This window comes from Corvus hawaiiensis, chromosome 16 (assembly GCF_020740725.1).
Source record: "Corvus hawaiiensis isolate bCorHaw1 chromosome 16, bCorHaw1.pri.cur, whole genome shotgun sequence".
NCBI classification, from domain to species: Eukaryota; Metazoa; Chordata; class Aves; order Passeriformes; family Corvidae; genus Corvus; species Corvus hawaiiensis.
The window spans coordinates 12,969,251-12,990,682 of NC_063228.1; the positions used below are offsets into that span (position 1 = coordinate 12,969,251).

At 40.5% G+C, this 21,432-nt stretch overlaps 1 protein-coding gene across 18 annotated transcripts in view; it reads right to left on the reverse strand.

The window, feature by feature from the left end:
• The window catches only part of RBFOX1 (RNA binding fox-1 homolog 1), a 1,119,677-nt gene that overhangs the window by 710,289 nt on the left and 387,956 nt on the right, over positions 1-21,432 (reverse strand). The window contains exon 1 of one of the 18 annotated variants that reach the window (XM_048320444.1): positions 5,762-5,785. The exons of the other annotated variants lie outside the window; for them this stretch is intronic. Coding sequence (XP_048176401.1) covers positions 5,762-5,770 — 9 coding nt within the window. The 5' untranslated portion in view covers positions 5,771-5,785. Of the gene's footprint in view, positions 1-5,761; positions 5,786-21,432 lie in introns of those variants that run through there. 18 annotated transcript variants of the gene reach the window in all.

Consider the following 21,432-nt stretch of genomic DNA (forward strand, 5'->3'; position numbering starts at 1 on the left):
CTAATATATACCACAAACTTAACAATTTAAATTTTCCATGTATATTTCTAAGACTTGTATATTTGCATTTTAATCATTTTAACTGAATCTTATGCTGCATAAAACTAAAATTTTCAAAAAAAACTTTTGTATTAATTTGTATTTTATGTTTAAGCTATTACCTTTTTGCACTAAAATAACAACACAAATAATTATTTCTCCATATTGTAGCTTACAGATTTCCATGTTTCAACTATCTACAACTGCTCAAGACTTCCTCCATTTCCACAGCATTACAATTGTTAAATCATCATGAGTTTCAAAGTAACTGAGTTACCTCAAATCTACTGGTTACTTGCAAAGGATTAATAAATGGAATTTTAGCAGAAGAAACTTACACTAATAAAAGACACAGAAATTATATTTCAATTATCATATCCTCCATGATCCTTTTAGCGTTTCATTGCAAACTACTACTAAAATTAAATAATTAAAAATAAAGATACCAGAATGGTTTTTTTCCCCTGTCCTTTCCTTTCCTCTCAACTTCAGTTCTATTTCAGGGAAGCTACTGATTCCAATCTCCTTCCTCACTTGCTTATGCCAGCTCCATCTTACTTCCCTTGCTTTGGCTGCAGAATCACTCATCTCCAGAGGGCTGTGCTCAGAACCCAACCCAGTTCCCTCCAGTCTGCCCACACTGGTTTGTGCCTCAGAACTCCAGAAGAGAGGAGGATCTGTAAATTCAATTATCCCAGTTGAAATAGGGGGCAGCTACAGACTCCCACAAATCCTCTCTGCAGGCTCTTGGGGATTTGTGAAGGGACCCTCCACGTCCCTTGGATGTTTGCTGTTCCTTTCCAACAGCCTTGTCCTCTTCACTCTACTGTCCCATTACAAGCAATTAAACCTGAGATTTAACAAAATGACACAGACAGTGAAAGGGAGCCAGGTGACTCCCAATATTCTGAGAAAATTCCAGCTGAAAATTCCAGCTGTGGCCACAGCATGTAACACACTCCGAGTGCACAGGGCGGCACTGCTAAAGGAGTGCTCTGCTGCCAGAAAGCAAAATCAAAATCTCTATTGAAACAAATATTGTACATTACCCTGGCAAAGCTAAAAGTCCAAGTGGGACAAGAGAGACCAACAAGAGAAGTAACAAAATGGAAATCAGCGGGTGGATGCAAGCAGGATATAGAGGCAACTCTTTGGAGAGAGGGAAGTTTCTGCACTGACATTGACTGAGATGAAAACGAGTCACAGTCACACTTTTATAGCAATATTTCCTGTCTCCCGGTGTTACTTTGCACTGCAACAAGGCTGGGATCTATGTCTGAACATAAATGTCTGCTGCCACTCCCGACTCTGGGACACCCAGCCTGGGCTCCATCTGCTCCTTCAGCAGCACAGCCTGGAACTCCAAGGTCAGATCTACCAGACCCCATTAAAGACGATGCAAAGTGGAAAACATTTGAAGTATAAAGCCATGTGAACAATTATTTTCCAGCTATTCTTTTTACTTCTCTATTTCTATTTGCACAGATTCCACTTATTTCAATTATTAACTCTGCTGATATTTTAGCTATCAAGCAGCAAGCAGCTATCAGCAAGTTTGTTTGCACCTTTTCTCTGTCAAGTCATTCTTTTGCACAGAAATTTGAGTAATGTCCTACTGAAATAAATAAAACCAAGACATTGCTAAGTTATTTATCAGCATTCTACCAGTGCCTTTTCCATTCCATTTAAAAAAATACATTTTGCTTACTATGAAAGGTTGAAGACAGAGGCTTAGGAGGTACAATTTGTACCTTGGCATGTAATGACTATTATGTTCCTTACACAAAGCTCATCATTACCTCCTGCTTTTTTCATGACAGGACAACAATTGCATCCAAATTAGCTTTTGAATAAAGCACTTCCCTCCATCAAAAGTCCAAACTTCCACACATTCCTACCTGAGGGCTCAATAAAAAGCAAAAATAGACAATAAAAAGAAGCTAGCAAACTCTAAATATATATATTTGACTATATTTGTAATGTGTACATCTGCTATTTAAAAAAAACCTGTGAAATTCAACCCCCTATTCTAATTCCAGAACTTTGTTTCTAAAAATATAATACTCAAGAAGTGAAAAATACTATCTAAAATGTTCCATGCATTTGATTTCCATGCAATTGTCCACTTGTAATCTGCAACTGCTTTATGTTTGAACTAAAGATTCAAAACATATTTTTTACTGGTTTTAGTCCACAAATTATAACAAAACCTGAAAAATCTAGTTGTGTTTAGTGAGCAAACTATGAGCTCATTTTTCAAACTTCAGGTCAGGAGCAACTTCACTTACTGTACACTGGAAAGACACCCAGCACATCTTATAAAACACAGTTAGGAAAAAGATAGTAAGAATCCACTGTAGTTTGACTCTTGACCATAACACAAGTCACTTTTTTAAGGGGAGGGGGAAAAAAACCCCAACAAAATGCCCAACACAATACAAAATTCAAGCAAAGTAAAAGAGGTGTCAGATAAAAAAATGTTATATGCATGCAGCACATAATCAGTTGGTTTTATTTTAAAGATATTTAATAAGAAAACTCAAAATGAGGCTGCTGTTAGTTCCTCTTGATGCAAATAAAATCAATGAAGCTGATTTTGTGCCACAGTCTGTTTCTGAAATGTTAAGCCATCAAATCTAAACAGAAAAAAAAATAAATAAACCACACCCAACCAAAACCCCAGCCCTTAACAGAGATAAAACTGTTACAGAACACACCAAATTATGCTGAAAAGTGAAGCTGCAATTGCCTAGTACACCTGGAATTATGATCACATGAATCCATATGCATTATGATCCATCATCCATTTCAGCACTTAGTACAGAATGCTTTGTCATTGCCTAATACCAGGACTAGAACTAAATGAAAATTTCCCCTTGTTACAAACAAGCTTTCTTTCCCAAACAGTATTTTATAGTTCAGATCCACAAAAGCACATGTTTTTGACATTTTTCTTTTCTGGTCATAGATTAAGTAGAAAAGTTAATTACACTTAAATAATTTTCAGTAAATCTAAGTAAGTTACCAAATTCTCATTTCTGGTGGCACTAAAAATACCAAAGAGATGTTTTTGACAACGAGTAGCCGAGGCAAATTTTCCATGTCATCATCATATAAATGATAAAGCAGGCTGCCAAGAAACCCCTCAGCACAGACTCTCTGGATCTGGGGACTATTTTATACTTCCCTACATAACTCAGGCACTGCTGAACTCACTCAACACACTACAATAGAGATTTCCCAGAGCATGCCAGCAAATCCACAAGGGTAATTTAAGCAGCTCTCGAAGAACATATCTTTTAAACTTCTAAATAAAGATATTCAGAAGCTCATGTAATTGCCTGGAATCTCTGGAGTCAGTTCAGACAACAAATTCTGTCAGAGAATTTCCTTCCAGGGAAGGGTCACCTTAAAGACTAACAGGGGAAGACAGCGAGTCCATTAGATCAAGTGACCAAATCCACCACCAGCTTGACATTTAGCTACAAGGCAGGACAGGTGTCAGAAAATTAAGGAGCCGTTAACTGGGCCAAGACTAACACCCAAAAAGAGTAAAGAAGTGCACTGGAATTGGATATCAATCTATTAGTGGCAGCCCTAGAATGGCTTGCAACACTAAGTGAAAGAGGATAGATGGAGCAAGGAAAACACAAGCCCAAGTCGCCTGTCAAGTAAGTCACGGAGAAAAGCAAGCCCCTGTAATGCCTGTAAGCCTCAGGAGACAAGTTCATTAGGATTCTAACCCACAAAACGAGAGGCTGGACACTGCAGTGCTTGTTTCTTGCTGAAACATTCAGTTCTTGCAACAGCAGGTACACATATAAGGGGCAAAGTCAAATGCATTGCAGGGGCAACTTACTTACCCTAAGCTTATTGTGCATGACACCTCTCCCCCTAGCCCCACAAAATATCAAATCCTCTCTGTAGCTTCCAAATAACAACAAGGAGTGCAATGCAGGCAGCACTTGGAAGAACAAGCCAGGAAAAGTTCTGGCCTACGTGACAGGGCATCTCTTTAAAGTGCCCCAGTAAGACCATAAAGGGACATTAGAGACAGGCATTTAACTGAAACTCAGAGTAATATCCTCCACTGGGAGTATTAGCACTTAATTGGGAACAAACTAAGTGACTGACTTAATTCTGATATATTGCACCATCTGTAGAGTCCAGGTTATAATTGATAGGCCAGCTGGATGTGAAACAAGGTACAGCATGTGAAATACTGTACTGAGCTTCTCACTCATTATTACTTTGCTAAACTGTTAAAGTTTAAATTGTCCTTTCCATTAAATGGGCATTGTTTCGTACTTATTCCTTGTTAATTAACATGTTATGAAATAGGTCGTGGCTTTCAGTACATGACAAGACTATTACTCTGAAAATCTCCTTGTTTTCTCTTTCCACTATAAAATTACCTTAACAATACACATGAAAGAGATCGCGGAGTTGCTCATGACCATGATCCTGTGCAAACACATGAGTAAGTTAAAGGAATTTCTCAATTCTTATACAAGCTCTGACAAACTGTAAAACAATCTCTGATTCACTTTTCGACCTAGGCTACCCTCAATATAGAAGCAGTAAAGTGAAAATCAGTTTGGGACTAGTGATGCCTATAGCACTTTTTGCTGAGGCCATTTGATCTGAGAACCATAAAGTTGGCTTATTCTAAAATCTGGGCAACTTTGCAAACCTCTTACATGTATTTTGTTACATGTTCCAGTAGTGGGTCAAGAGTGCCTGGACTTTGGAACAGATTTCCTCCTATTTAGTACAGCAAAAGCCAAAGGGATTAACCTGAAAGTCCCAATGGAAACAGCAGATGTGGAATAAGAGACATTTTGAGCATCTTGCTTTCAATGGTATGAAACCATTCTCACCAAGGAATTTACCTTTTTTACCTAGCTGTAAGGAAAAGGAACATAATTTTAATATGACCTGATATAAATCCCTACTCCCTTAGTACAAAATGAAAGTTATTGTAATAAATAGGCTCTTGATGGATTTCATGGTTTATATCTATTTGCATGAATGTAAGAGGGGAAACAGTGCAGTTAAACAGAGAAACTACGGAATTCTGACTCACTGACTGTGAGTAGGAAAGTCATCAATCAGCAAGGAGATGTCTCCTCTGATGGTAAGGTAGGCTCTAACAGGTCCATTTTATGTAGATTTCAGAACTCGCAGAACTGACAGTGTGTGCCCCAAGCTGTGGCAGCCCCAAACACAGCAATTTCCATCATTGCCTCATATTCCCCTTCAAACACACGATGTCAGGAGCTGCTCTCATCCCCTGAGCTGATACTGCTAAAGCAAGCAGCATGACAGATTTTAATTAAAAGAAATAGATACAGCACAAGTGTTGAAACAACAAAATTCATGATCTGCCATGCAACAAAAATGCCAACAGCTCACTTTACGTGTTGATTTGTGCTCCTCCCTGAGACAGGAGGAACTCGTCTGCATTCCAAAAGGGTATTGATACACTCCATTATGCTGTTCCTGTCATGTAACCAAACACGTGTGGAAGTTATTTGGGCTCTGAAAGGTGGAATTACATTTGAATTAAGTTCTTTTAATTGTTTTTGCAGAAAAACAGAAACACATCTAGAGAACAGTGGTTTTCAAAAGAAACTCAGGAGCAAGTTTATCTCATAAATGCTTCTCTGGTGTTTTAAACATTTTCTAGGGGAAACAAAAATAACTTGAAGCTTCTTATCACCTGAACCATACTGCAAAAGGTCACTGCAAATAGATCAGTGTCAGAGCAGCAGCCATTATTAAGCTCCAAATGGCCTGGATTCTTCCATTTTTCAGTGGGGAAATTTCGTCCAACATATTATACAAGTCAGTGCTTCACATCCTGCACACACCTGGAAATCTCAACACATCAACACAAGCACAGAAATACCAGGTCAGTGGGATCTACACTTTAAATATACACTGTGATTTAGCAATTGTTTTCTCACACAGCAAGAGGACCCAAGAAAATCACCATGAACAGTTAACAACCCTTTTTCTTTGACTTTTATGGATTCCTTGCAGCTCCCCACAAGGAAGCTAACCAATAAACAGGAGCCACGCTGGGAAGGGGCCATGGTGCTGAGCGTTGCACTGTTACATCACGGAGCACATCCAAAGCCGATCCCAGAGAAAAGGCTCCAGGAACACGTGCAGTTCCTGGGTTTCTGACTGACATACTGATCTCACAATAAACACCGTGAGCAGTATGTCCCATGGCCAACATTCAGCTGCAAGGAAGGCAACCTAGCAGGTCAAAAAATATTTAAACACACCTACACAGAAACAGAAAAATAAAAAAAAAAAGAGATTATTTAGAAATGCAACCTGTGTGTTATTTCTAATTTTTATCAAGTGTGTTGTCACAATGCAGGGCAGCATCTCTCCAGACTGCTTGGAATGTAAGACACACAAGCAGCATAAACAGAGATAACCTGAAATTAAAATCATAAACCCATTGATAAGCAGGGATGTGGTTGGAAAGATGAAAGATAACAAAGCACCATATGCAAATCCAGTTCTTACTCTAATGTAATGTAATATATATACACACGTTTTAATTGCTTACTTCAGTAAAAGTACAACGAGGCAAAGAACAAACACACATCAGACAGAATTTACTCTTGTTCTTACATTTTCAGACTTAATTAGGAATATTTTTGGGCACACGTATAACATTTGCTACAAAATTTCAGTAACAAAATATGTTATGATGAATCTTTACGAAGATGAAAACAAAACTCTTTATACTTTAAAAATGCATCTGATATGAATACAAATGTATGATTTATTCCAACCAACCTCGCCTTTTTACACAGTAATAATTAGGAAAGATTATGACACAAAGTGGAAAGAGGGGACTGACTTTTAGCCAAAGGGAACACAGAAATAAATTGAGGAATTTTAAAAGTTGAAGCAACATCAGGCTGCAATTTTGGCTACCATTAAGCACATTATACTACTCACTGCAATTTCTGTTAGTAATAGATTTAAAAATGGATGGTTTCACACTAAAAACTGGACAGTCATGTACATTTTTATTTACACTGTGTCAGTGGCTCAGTATTCTCTCACGATAGTCCTTTCCTGTCTCACCAGTTTCAAATGTTAATAATTTGTGGTAAAAGAAAAATAATTTTACAATCTCTAAAGACAAAAAAAGAAAAAAGTCCACAAACCTCTTCTCCAGAACCATAAAAAACCCCTGTATTACCCTTACTTACCAGCTTCTTACCACAGTGATTTTGCACATAACTTTAATACTGAAATTAAGGCACATACAAGCACTAACATAGACCAAGTTCTTTGATTGGGATATTCAAGAAGAAATCCTAAGGAAAACTTTGCTTTTCTGGAAGTATTTGTCTCACTGATTCTGTTTTGTATCTTGGTGCTGGTTTGTATCTTTAGGCATATTAGGACAGGTATTTACAGCAAAATGCTGAGGGACATCAGATCAAAGGGACAGTGACAAGCCTACAAAGAGTTTTCTAAAACTGGATCCCAGGAGATGCTCAGTAGCTTTGATTACCCAGTGCCCCAAGGAGAACCGAAAGATCTGATTTCAAGCTCAGCTTCTTTTCCACAGAGCCAACACATCTCCAGCAAGCTGAGCACAAGTTCCCTGTTTCTGAGAGAAAAAAGATCTCCAGTAATGCACAAAACTCAGCAAGCCTGAGTCTGAGACAGCAGTTCAAGCCATGCCACAGCTCTGGGACACAGCTCCACTTCCTCTTCCTGCCTGAAGGAACTTGCAAGACATCACCTTTCTGCAGGTTTGCAGATCACATCTGTTTCCTCCTGCTTGCACTGGAGTACAAATGCAGCCCAGCCCAGCGCTGCATGGGTGCTTCAGCACCGCTCAGAAAAATCAGATTCAAGAAACACAAACTACTAACCCCAGGCCCTGGCCAGTCTGTCCCCTGGAGTCCCAGAGCACTGCAAACAGCCCATCTTGGCTGCACAGCTCTGCCCAGAGCCCCTGATTCACAGCCCAAGTCAAGGCAGCAGCCTCAGCTTCCCCACCTGCTTTAATAAAGGACCTTTCTTCCCAAAAAAGGAAAAAAAAAAAAAAAAAAAAAAAAAAAAACCAAAAAAAACCAAAACAGATCGACATCAAGCAAGCAAGATATGGAAGGTTCATTTTTCAAATCTGATCAAACTGGGGAAGTACTTTTTGGTGCCTGTTCTGGACTAAGGGAGGGATAAATAGGGGATCAAACAGAAAAGCGACAGAACAGCAGAGGGGAAAAAGAAAATGAAAGACAATTGGGGGGAAGGTGAAGAATAGGACAAAACAGTACAGAACAGGCCCATTTGAGTAACATTTTTTATTTTAAGAGCCCCTTGGCTATGCCTTGGCTCAGCTTTATCTGCAGGATATATCATTTCTCACAAATTTTCCTGCAGTAGCCTTTTGATGAGGTGGCACAGTAATAAATGGGGAGATAATTTGATGTGTTGAACTTTTATTGCTAGTGAGGAATAAAAGGATTTTCAGCTCCCTGGCTGAGTCTGCAGTACTGACAGCTGGAGCAGGGAAGGAGAGCTCCCCCAGATTAAACCACAAAAGGAGAATAGGTATGGATTTCTCATAAAAATAACTTCAGTGATAAAACACAGCAGCACTGAGTACCTATAAGAATTAAACCATGATTACCAACTGAGTTTATGAAGTTGGCCTGTCATTCTCAAACAAATGGAAGAGTGGGGACATGCACACACACACTGTTCTCTCAAGTACTGGGAATTCACTGGAGCTCTTTGCATCACTGGAAGATGTGAGTGCTCAGCAGGGAGCCCTCAGGGTGCAGCCCACATCCCCCAAACCTCTGCTCGCTGCAGGGAACACTCCCCACCCCACTGTGTGTGAAGGCTGACCCAGCTCACTTACACTGATTTTTTTCACGTGCTTATGAAAATAACTGAAGAGAATCCAAAGAATAATGGATTTGAGAGGTTCTAGGGAAAAAGGAATTGAAAAAAAACCCCAAACAACTGTTTGGTTTTACTGTTCATCACATTACTGAGTGTCCGTGCCTGGGTCCAGCGCTGGGGCTGGGGGGGCTCTGGGAGAGCAGGGGATGCTCTGTGCTGGGCACAGCCTGTCCTGGACACCCACCCCGGGCACCTTGAGCCTCAGCCAGGCTGGCAGGGCCATGGCCGAACATCTGTGACAGAGGGCAAAGCCCAGCAGGGCGAGAGAAAGGGACAGGAGAGACTGGGGACCAGCCGAGGAGCCCCAGGGCAGAGCCCCACAGTGCAGCCAGTCAGACCCACGCCAGGGAGTGGCTCCTTAGGGGCTGCCAAACTCTCCTGTAACAACAGCTCACCTTGGAAACTACAGCTGCTTTACTTGGGCTTCCAGCCTGCTTTATATCCCACAACCTTAAGCACAAGTTCTAATTAACAATGACAAAATGATATATGATGTATATAAGACATCTAAGGATGGCTTATGATTTACATAACATTTACATTCTTCAAATTCACACAGGTGATTCTTAGTACAATATTCTGTTTTAACATATCTGCCTGTGTGGTTACAACACACACAATCAATTCTGAATGTTGATTTGAATTACTGAAAGGTAATTGAAAAGTAGCTCATTGACACTGAGAAGGCAAACAAACTGTTAATGTTAATTCTTCTGAGTACATCTCACCAAGGATACTGGCATGAGAGAATAAATATAATATATATATACACCCCCATAACAGAAAATCTATGAACACAGATACAGTTTAAAACAGAATAAAGAATTCTTTTGAATAATAAATAACAAATATCATGTACATGTTATGGAAAATTAGTTAAGCCTTAGGAAACTCACTTTTTCAAAAGAGAAAAGGTAAATAGGCTGTAATTCACCTTCACGTGTGGTTTAGAAAACATGTTTAATGACTTCCCCCATTCCCATAACATTCAAATTACCAGTGTAAGGCACAAGAAAAAACAACTGTTTTGAAGTATATTGAAGAGCCTTTCAATATACTTGGGTTTTAAGATATACTAATACTATAAATGATTATATCATTCTTTTTCAAATTTAAAATTAAGTAGGTTTAATTACTTAATCTCTTGTGCTATGTCCTGAAATTGCAATGCCTTGTCTTTGAGCACATTTTTCCTCAAAATCCCCCCCCCCGAGGACAGGCAGGTACAGCCCAGCCCCAGCAGAGAGCGCAATTGCAGTTCCAATGAGCAGAGTTTGCACACACCGCAGGGTCACACCGAGCTCGACACAGGGGGTTCGTGCGGGAAAAAAACCCCAAAAACAAAACCAGCAACAACAAAAACCCCACACAGAACAAAACAAAACAAACCCACTATTTCTCCTACTCTTTATCGCTATTTTTAATCGACCAAATAACTTGATGAGCACACCCGCTCTGAACAGTAACTCCGTTATGTGCGTGAAGTGCAGCAGCACACAGAAAAATCCCTTTAAGCCCAGCACAGGTTCCGAACCTGTGTGCTCATGTGCTGCAGCCTGGGCAGAGCGGATTTCTGCCCAGATTGCTCCGGAGCAGTGGGGCTGTTTAACCCCAGAGCTGCAGCTCAGGGCTGGCAGGGTCCCGAGCTGTCCCCCCGAGCAAAGCAAACATTGCTGCTGTCCCCGTGGCACACCGGCTCACTGAGCAGAGAGCATCTGGCAGCAGGAGGAGTGTGGACTGCAGGCCAGCACTCCTGCTTCCTCAAATCCAGATACCAGCATCTTTCCAAAGCGTGCTGTGACCTTCAGCATCCATCCAACAAGTACCCACAGCCACACCCTGCATCTCATCTGCTCTGCAACAAATGCATCTCCCTGGGGCACGGCTCCAGCTGCACTGCAACACCACGGCTGCGTCTGTGCTGCCCCATGCTCCACTGAAACCTCATCCCGAATTTACAATCAAAGCCTCCTCTGTTCGAGTAACATTTTAAGGCACACAGACACAAACAGAGAAAAGCAAGAGGAAATCAATACAAGATGCACTTTAGAGAGTGGGCGTTTTTTTCTGAAGACCAGAGGAGATATTAATACTCTTGGATGATTTAACGTATCTTTTCACCTTCTCCTAGTTTGCTAAGGATAATTAGGAGTTAAGTCATTTCTGGGTTGCTTTTACACGAAGACCCCAGGCAAGTCAATAGGTTCAAGATAAAGAAAATCCCAAACACTTAAAAACTACAGTTGCCATTAGCTGCAAAGTTTTACCTTCAGCCCTGTGCCTGTTACCCTCCTCCCCCAGCCCTGGGGCTTTGGGCCAGGCACGCTGTGTCCACTGGTTTAACCTTCAAACACTCAGCTCCTCCCTGCCCATAAGAAATGCGCCCTGTCAGTCAGTGTGTCACCGAGCTGTGACAAGCCCCAGAGGAGCCCCGTGCATCTGGTGACACAGCACACAGCTACAAAGCAATCCCACTGGCAACACGCTCTGTTCTACAACCTCCAGAAAATTTTAACTGTTTTCGCTGGAAAAAGGCAGAGGAAGGAGGGTGGAGGCAGCCAGCAAAAAGGATCCCACCTGCGGCACAGGATGGAGATTCATCTTCAGAAGGAGTCAAAATTCCTCAGCTGGGGAAGCTGAACCTTCTCCTCCTCTGCTAAGGAGGAGATAACTTACTTACACTCCTGTAGCATTACATCTCTGATTTGAATCTCATGCTTTCATATATTTTAAATGCTTTGGCTGTTGGGCAATTGAGAAACTGTAAAATGCATCAGTCACAGGTGACTTTGCTGGATGGAAATGGTGCCAGTAAATGTCAGAGGGCAGCATGAAGACCTCAAAAGTCAGCAGAGGTCTGAACAAGATGCTAAAATAAAAGAATGAATGTGTTACGAAAAATAATAATATACTTTACTTCTCAGATTCTTAAAACTGTCATTCTTCCTCCAGTTCTAAGAAAGGCTCTGTTTTCTTTGAATTGCAGGTTCCAAGCTACCTGGGTAGAAAACTATCTAGAGAATCTCTGCACTGGGCCTGGTTTTAGTAGATACTCTGAAGGAGATGTTTCCTGAGACATATTTTCTATAGTAAAAACATGGTCTGGTTAGTTATGGATGTTTAAGACCATGTGGAGGAAACACTCCTCTGGAAATTTCAGTGGCCACTTAATATTTCTCTAGGAATATTCTAATGAAGAAAACTACACAGAGCCACAAAAAAAAAATTAGCTTTCAGATTATTATTTCTACAAATCAATTATCAAAACTCTATTAAATTTATTCCATTAGCTTAGACACTATTATACTACATTATAATTCTGTCTTTTAGGACGGCACATGATTTTATTAGTGTATTCTATCAGTTTTGGAGGTTGAAGGCTTCCGGGTGGAATTTTTTCTCCTCTATCTAATAAAGGTTATTAAGAATTTAAATAAGATTTGAAAGTGAGAATAATTTAGACACCAAAGTAATGGCTATACATATCTCACAACAGTAGTTCATTAGTGGGCTGATATTGAGTCAACTAGATTAAAGCTTCTCGCTCATTTTGCTAAATAGCTTTCCACCCAGCTCCTGAAATCCCAAACCAAAAATCTCAGCCCCTGTTCAACTGCAGGATTCACAGGAAGGGTGAAGTATAAAACTCTGTACTTTGCCCAGTATTTGGTGGTTGCAGACAGCAGCTGTAGCCAGAAATAAAATGGAAGAGCAGAAAATCTGCAAACATACCTTACAGTTATTTAAAAATTCTAATTAATTAGACCAAATATGCCTGTTGACTTTAGCACCTGCACTGGCACTGCCAAGGCTCTGCAGCACATCCCACAGCACCAATGCCACAGATGATGGACCAGCCTCCATCCCTCTCAGACCAGGGCTTATGTCCACCCCTGAGGACTGTATTATGCCATCCTCACATTACCAAAACCAGTGAGCATGCAAAATCGATTATATGCATGCCACAGAAACCTAAAATGCTTAGTTTATGCAAGCACATTCCCCCAGACTCATGACAGTGATAAGACATGAAACTACAGTGACATCATCTTGAAGAATTGCCCTGTGCTCCAACTAAGTATTTGTTCCTGTTTTATTAATTTTCTAAACTAATATCCAATAAAAATATCCAGTGGCCCATTTAACCAATTTACATACTAAAAATATGGCCAGCAGCCAATTTGAAGTGAGCTGATTCTGCTGAAGAGGTATCTGGGGTCCTTTAGATTCTCTACCTGGTAACCCTTTTTATTTAATAAAATAATTTCATGGCATGTGAATCACTGAGCAAGGAAAAAAACTACTAAAACTGATTACATTATCAAACTCTATGAAACTGCATCAATTTATTTTTTAAAAACAGTGTTTCAACTCTACAATACCATGTATCAAAGTCACAGTACAGCTGGCACTTCCCTTTTTCACAGACTGAAAAAAGGAGTCCCAAGGAATGTGTAACATGAGATAACCTCCCTGGAAGAAGGAAAAAGCCATTCCATGTTTGGCTCAGTTGTCTGCAGTAAGATCAGCTCAGGCATGGTTCAGTGCTAATAAATAAAGCCTCCATATGCCAGGCAAACAGAGGCTGGAGCTGGGCTGGAGGCAGCAGAGCAGCTTGACCTGAGCCAAGGAGACTTTTGTCAGCACTCAGCAGGTTCGCTCCCGTGCCCAGCTCGCACAACTCCTCTGCTGTCGGGCTGAGGTGGGAGCCATCCATCACCAGCCTCCCCTCTGCTGTTTCCCCTGCCCTGGCACCGCTCGCTGCCTCTCCCGCTGCCCACACGGATCTCACACAGAACTGAGCCCTTGCGCTCGGCCAAGTGCGAATGAGAGCGGCAGGAAATGAAAAATCACCCCCATCCCGCCCGCAGTCAGCAGTGGCAGGGCTGGCACCCTCGGAAACGCAGCACCCACGGGCACGGGCACAGCTTGCGGCTCCTCTCGCTTTCCCTCTGGCAAAAGGCAGCGGGCAGGGAGCGGGGGTGGCTCAGCTGCTGCTGTGCCCCTTCCTCTGTGGGCGCAGAACTGCCTCTGAGCGCTCCGGGGAACAGGAGTGCGGCTCTTCCCCAAATTATCTGGGAAAGCAGGGCAGAAATGTCAGCTCTGAGCCAAAAGCGCTATGAGCATCCACACGGGATCTCCATGGGCCAAATCCTGCAGGTGTGTCCAGTTTGTACAGCCCCGGGCACTGCTATCAACAGCACAGAAGGGTTTTGAAACACACCCTCAAGTCCAGTGGCTTCTGAACCTGCAGCTGATCCTCTGGAGTACTGCCTTACCCAGTCGTGACATTTAGTCATTTAATTACACCTCCACACTGAGCGTGGTTTAAATGAAGAACGAGTAATTCTTTCGGATTTTAATTTTCAATTTAAAATCTACTCATTGCAAATGTCATTCAAGACACATGCATGCCCTGCTGACATAAAATCTGATTGAGATGAGCATTGTTTTACCAAGAATCACCTGAAGAAGATAATAATTTTGCTAGCTAGTGAGATCTAGATATGATGGCATTATAAAAGGCTTTGTTCCAATTTCTGTTTTCCTTTCTGCAACTTGATGACAGCTTCGATTTTTTTTATATTAGCTGGAAAATTAAAAAGACAAGTTTTTTTCCCAAGGATTCTTTTTAGATGTGTCTAATAACTACCTTAGCACACACCTTTTGCTTTGTCCTTGTAACAGAAAAAATAGCCCCATTTCTGCAGGCCCCTGACCGATGGTGATCTATCCCAACCTGCTTCAGAGGTTAAAAGAGAACAACTGTGGTTAAAATGAACATTTCTCAACTCACACCATGCTTCAGCATGCCTTGCAAAATCCACAATGGGACTTCTAAACTTGCTCCACCCTCCTTTCTTCACTATGCTTCTCACTCTAAAAACAATTGAGAAGCATCACAATATGTTATACCTGAGTTCCTATTTGCATGATGCAACACGTTGCCAATTTTAAAAATATTTCAGGTAGTTTTAAAGAGAATTAAAATTTGAAATGCAATCACTTGCCACCTGTCTAGTTCAGAAACTATATTCATTGTCCTGTCAGAAAAATGAAACCATTGTTAGAGAAGCCTTTTGCTCATGAGCAAAATAATCCAAAATAGAGCTTTCCCAGAAGAAAGGCATGAGAAAAAAAATCCCTCTGGTTCTTATTAAAAATAAATAAATAAATAAAAAACACCAAACCCTCCACACTTCATGACTAAAAATTTGTAGGTAAATGGCTGAATTGTTAAACCCTTTTCTCAATAAATTCAGAATTAATGCTCCATAGTTGTATGAACAAGTCTAACAGAAACCAGACATTTCAACCCTCCATACTGTATCAATTCCCACCTGTATATCTCAGAAATAAATTCTGACCAGACACTATTGCAATGGACTCACATTTTTAATCAATAGCTTGAAAAAGGATCACTAGGAAACTAAGGATTCCCTTGAGCAGCAAGAATGCTAGAGCAAGATCTGACACATTTCTGAATGTCACCAAAAAAACTCATTCTTTTTTTTCTTCTGAGATGTATTTTTTCACAATGACGAATAATACCTAATTTACTGTAAGTACAAAAATAGCATTTTCTGTAATTTTTACTAGTCAGTCTTTAACTGAGAAAATTGCAATACCTCTTGGTTTTCTATTTAACAGGTGAAATTAGTTTGTCAGAGTTAATAATTCACATATAAGCTATGTACACACAGCAACCAACTGTGCTACACGTCACACATGAATTGTGTCACACCAGGCAACTCATCTGTCTATCAAAATCAAAACTAATCTATTAAACTTATTAACTGCAAATCTGAGCCTACTCATCTTCAGGTAGTTGTCACGGAAGAGGACTAAGAAATTGGGAGACAACACGAGTGAGAAAAGTGAAATACATAAGGACAGTGTCAGTAACTTCTGCAGTGGTACATTAGAAATGGTGGGGGAAAATGGAGTTATTCAAGATGAAACTGGCCCAGTGGAGAACAAACCACAACAGGGGGAGGACAAGCTCAGGGTCTCTCAGGATCTCTGAATATTGTTGCTACTTTAACAAGTAAGTATTTGCAGAAGGCATTTTTTTATGTCATTCAGAACAAGTGTTAGCTAACGAAATCACACAGAATCTGCTAAACATTGCTTTAATTAAGACTTCTCACTTTGACCAGTCTTTAAACACATCACTGAAGTTACTACAGGCTTACAAAACAGAATGGAAATGATTTTTTTCTTTTCCTTTTCCAGCTACTAAAATCAATATAGTTGCTTCCATCCAAGTAACACAACTGCAAGAACAGAGAAAAATCAGCTTGAAGCAATTATCCATGTTCATAAATCTTTGTTCATAGCCACATTAACATTCCTCAGCTTCATACAAGAGGCGCAGTGTGCTGCAGGGGAGTTACAGAGATCAAGAGCCAGACTAGTTTTTATTTACTCCAAACAAACTGCACTGTGTGCAATCACTTTTTCAAGCATTAAGTAAACCGTATTTGGGTTTTATTTTCACCGACTCCCTCATTTGTGTTTATCGCCGATGCAGATCAGCATTTGATACCACATTACTGTGAGGTTATTACTGCAGCCCGCTGTTGCATATGACTATTCATCAAAATAATTCAAGGCAGGGAGCTACACAAGGCTGGCAGAAAAGTCCATATGGGTTTGCTTTGACTCATAACCACCGACGCCCTGTAGGTTGTTGTGGGAGACACCTAACGGAGAGCCAGGGTTCATTTGCTAATTCAAACTAAATGTTTAATAGGCCTCCCAGGCTTCCTTTTTATTGTTGGAATTTCTATAAAATAAAAAAATAAGCCTTAAAGCAATAAAAAAAATATCTGGAAAGCAATTATTTTCTCCACTCCTCCCCCGGCTGCAAACCAGGATTCTCTCTACCACAGCTCGGGATGGGAAGCATCCAGCAGTCCCAGCAGCTTTTCCCAAGACAGCAGCTGACATTACACCTCCCAGCCTGGTGCTGATGTGCGTAAAACTCACACAATGAGCCTTGACATTTGTCATTGTACTTAGCTACAAATGCATTACAAGAAATTACAAGGGATGCTATCAGAAAATTGCAAACCCAGTGAGTGTTTCGCCTAGTTACTGTAATTCCTCAATGCCGTTCCAATCTTGTGCAAATTAGAGCCACTTACAGCTCTGAAAACTGACAGGAAACCGAATGAGGTTTTCATTATGCTTTTAATAGTCTTCCTGGGTTACTTGCTGCTAAAAGATTCCTGAGGAAGAGCTCTACCTCCACATTCATGGCAGGTGCAGGCAGTAACCCGAGATAGTCCATTACGCTTCTGGAACAAAACGCCCAACCAAATTCCCTTCCACAAAAGGGAAGCAGCAGTAGTAAGAAAAAAAAAAATCTGTGAGAAGCAAGGAAGGAGATTTGATTTACATTGCCTCAGTATTGTGAATTCTTCCTTCATGGCTAAAGGAACAGGAATGTTTTAATCACATCTTGCATTTATAAATCACATCTTGTAACAGATTTATGAATGCTAAAAAAACTTCCTATTAGCTCCTGTAACACACTTATTAGTACTGATCCCAAACCTCCTTTGCTGCTGCCTCCAGTTCATTGCAGAGAACACTCACACCCCTAAACCCACCTTAGGTTTATGGAAGTGTGAGCCTTAAGGATCTGGGAATTCTTGTAGAAGGAAGGCTAGGACACTTACCTAAAATTATCCCATAAAAGTGCCCCGAGGTGTCACTCCAGACATGTAGGCAATAACAAAACATGAAGGGTGGCTGGGAGAACATGCCTGTGTTTCCACTGTGTTTTGGGGATTTCAGGTACATCATCCTCCCACCTGAACTCCTGCTGTGCTGATAAAGCCGCCGAGGCAAACAGTGACAGACACAGCAGGGGATGCAAGGAGCAGCCCAGAGCTGCTGTGAGCACTGGGGAGAGGGTTTGTGCTGGGATTCTCTCGTGTTCAGAGTGTTTCACTACACCTCGCTCTGACTGTGCTCAGCTCTGGTACAGAACCTTGCTGAGGCTGCTGGCTCATCCTGTCTTCTTTCCTGCCACCCCCATCCTCCCATTCCCTACTCAGGACTCTCACATGAACATCTGGCCAGAGGACACAGGGCAAGGAACACACAGAAACCTACTGGGAAAATCCACACCCTCTCTGCTTCCCAACCAGGGCCTTGCATCTTCAGCCACCCCTTCACAGCAGCAGCAAACAGCAGGTAAGCTCTGCACCGGCCACAGGCACCATCCCTGCAGTGGTTCGTATGGAATAACAACATTTTAGGGCAATCTGCTGCTTATTAAAGCTGTGTAGAGATTTCTCTGGGGAGGGGGGAAGAGAGAGATTGGGCTCTGAGTATTCAGATTTATTAAGGAAATGCAAATAGCTGGGACATGCCAAAGTAAGGAGGTGAAGCTCACTGAGCAGAAAATAAATCTCTTGATAACAAAGCATCTCAGGAACTCAGTTAATGCTCTGATCATTCACTAAGAGCAGCAATACATTTCTGTGAATTTTAAGACTATTCCACCTTGCAAATGGAAACATGTCAAGGTCTAAGTGCCTCTTTCTATTAAAATGAAGAAAGTAGATTTGTTTCCTAGCATTTTCTCTCGTTTGTTTCCAGGATTTAAATAATATGTGCGGCAGCAAGTCCTCAGCACACGCTTTCTCCATGTCAGTTATCTAAAAATGCAACACTGAGCAGCCAGCACCATTTAAACTGAGAGGGATTTCAGGCCATTTCCTGCATACTTAAAATCAAGTTACACCAAAACTACTGCCATGGTCAGCTACTGAAGCTGTTAAGAGCCCAAAATATTTACACAGTGTCAGAGCATCTTCTCTACACTGCCTGGGTCTATGTAAGTGAACCAAGACACCCACAGAGCCTACAAACAGGATAATTTTACATTTTAAACCCTACATTCTCCTGCCCTAGGCCCATCTAAAGTGACTGGCATCTAAGTGATAGGAAGGCATGCCTTCAACTAGAAAAAAGTGGAGATCTGGTGTATAAATCAGTGTGTCTGTCATAATTCACCAGCCTGTCTTATCAACTCATGCTTGGCGTATGTTCCCTTAGGCACCATAACCTGATGTTGTAAATTAATCAACTGCTGCTGCTTTTTTGGAAGTTTGGATATGGGTAAAAGGTCTTTAGGGGCAGAGGAACTGCAGGTAATTCCTTTCCTACCACCTCTCCTATCCCCTGTGTTTTTCCTATGAAGAACTGGCTTTGGGGAAAAAGGAAAAAAAAAAAAAAAGTGCATAAAAATTCCAGCTGAGATGTTCCCTTGGGACAGCAGTCACCAGCTATTGCTTCCCTGTACTATATCCATGACTATTTCAATCTCACTAACTCCTGTCCATGCTACCATTTGCAGATACACCTTTGTGCCTTCTTTCATTGCTGTTTAAGCACAGGGTTATTCTGAGTAGACCATAAGGCATCTAAATGCATTTCAGATGCTGCAAATTGCTGCTGAATACTTTTTTAATAAATTAATCTGTACTCTTTAAAATAACTAAGTTAGGACAGCATCCTGTACACCAGCCCTATGGATGCAAGACAGAAAAGGCAGCCTGTGCCAGTAAAGAAACTCAGAATACAGTTAAGTAGAAATCCAAATTTGTTTCTTAGTGGATAAACTCTCTTTGAGAGCAGTCAAGGGGAATACTACAATCAATTCCAGACATTTTACAGGTGACTCAAGTATATTTTATCTTTGCCTTGGCATTTCCATTCAACCAAAGAGTTTCCATGATCCAATAAACTGCTCTTAGCTTCCTGAAGCTCAGGAGAGGAGTTGAGAGCTCTTTACTTAAATTCCTAATTAGGGGTAAAATTTACAATTTAAAATAGAAGTAAAATAAAACTCATGAGCGAGAGGCATTTGCAGCCAGATGAAATAGATGCTTCAGTGTTTATTATGATGGATAACAAGATCTCAACAGTGCTCCTACATCAAAAATGTCAAACTAAGCCCAGTGCTCTCGCAGGATAATGCAACCATAAGTTTCTACCCTAAATGAGGTGGAAGGACTCAAAGTTACAGGGAACACAGGATATTTCTTCTCTTTCTGCTAAACAATCACTGCTGGCATTCCCATATTTCTTGCCTGATCGTTAACCACTGACATAATTAATATGCACTCACAGAAACCTCAGCACAGTTAGAACATAATCACCTATAGATTTGATTCATGGAAGTGTCTTTCTGGAATAACTAAGACAGATTAGGTTTCTCAAATTGTCTTGGATACAGAAGCAACAAAAAGCAAGTTGGGAGTTGCCAACTGTGGAGGGGTCCTAATTAACAACTCAATTAAAAAAGGCAAATTAAAACTTTATGGTTCGTTATCCTTCACTGCTTAATAAATTGTTTTGCTAAGCAAATGATTAAGAATGATTATTCTATAAAGCTGAAATAGTATCTGGTTTTCCACATTTTTTAAAACTTCAATAAAATAAAACCAGTTTGTTTTCAAATATCCAAACCCTATTAATTGCACGACTTCATGCCAAGTCAAAGACAACAGCATAAATGTGTTAGAAAATTACTATAAATATAGAAAAATTATTTCTCCTCTCCCCTTTTTTATATTGAATAATATCTCCAGCTCTTGTGATGAAGAAAAGAATCTCTTTTTATATACTTTTTATTTCTGTTGGGGTTTTTTAATACCACCAGTTTTGTTGCTCATCAAAATTAATTGTCCCCCCCTCATAACATCATGGATTTTTTGACACGTTCAGAACGTTTGGAATTATTATTTGATGGTTCAGGATACTGAGAGATGACTAAAACAGGTTTGATCATAGGAACATTGACAACCTACAAGAGATTCCAGAATGATTCATCTTTGCAGTTTTAGAAGATGTTTATGTATATTTTCAGATGTTCTGAACTGTCCCCCAAGGCAAGCTTTGCAAGCCTGTGCTTCTTATTGTGCTAGAACAAAAATCTTGGGCCATAAATGAATATGCTACTGGAAATAGGAAACCCTCTATTATCTTCAAGAAGTTCTGTTTGTTATTTTGTAATTCTGTAAGTATAAATAAATTAAAAACTAAAGCCCAATACGACTGTTTTGAGTAGAAAACCACAATACTTTGTCTCAAATTTTGACTCTAACTAGAGGCAGAGTAAGAAAGATTTTGCAGACTGTTACTGCTTCCAAATTCAGCAAAGCAAAAATGAATATAGTGTTAATAAGAGTTAACAGATAATGCCAATTAATGAAAAGGAAGGAAAGTTAACTTCAATGGTCTGCTAAAGACAGAAGGTCACAAACTCTCTAAAACAGATGAAATTCAGCATCCCCAATTCCCTCCCAGTGGCCTGTGTATTTCAGGAATCAGAGTCATCATCTCCTTTCTGATCTCTCTTTCCTGCAACAAATTTGAGCAGGTCAAACACACAAGAAGTGCCTACACTACTAA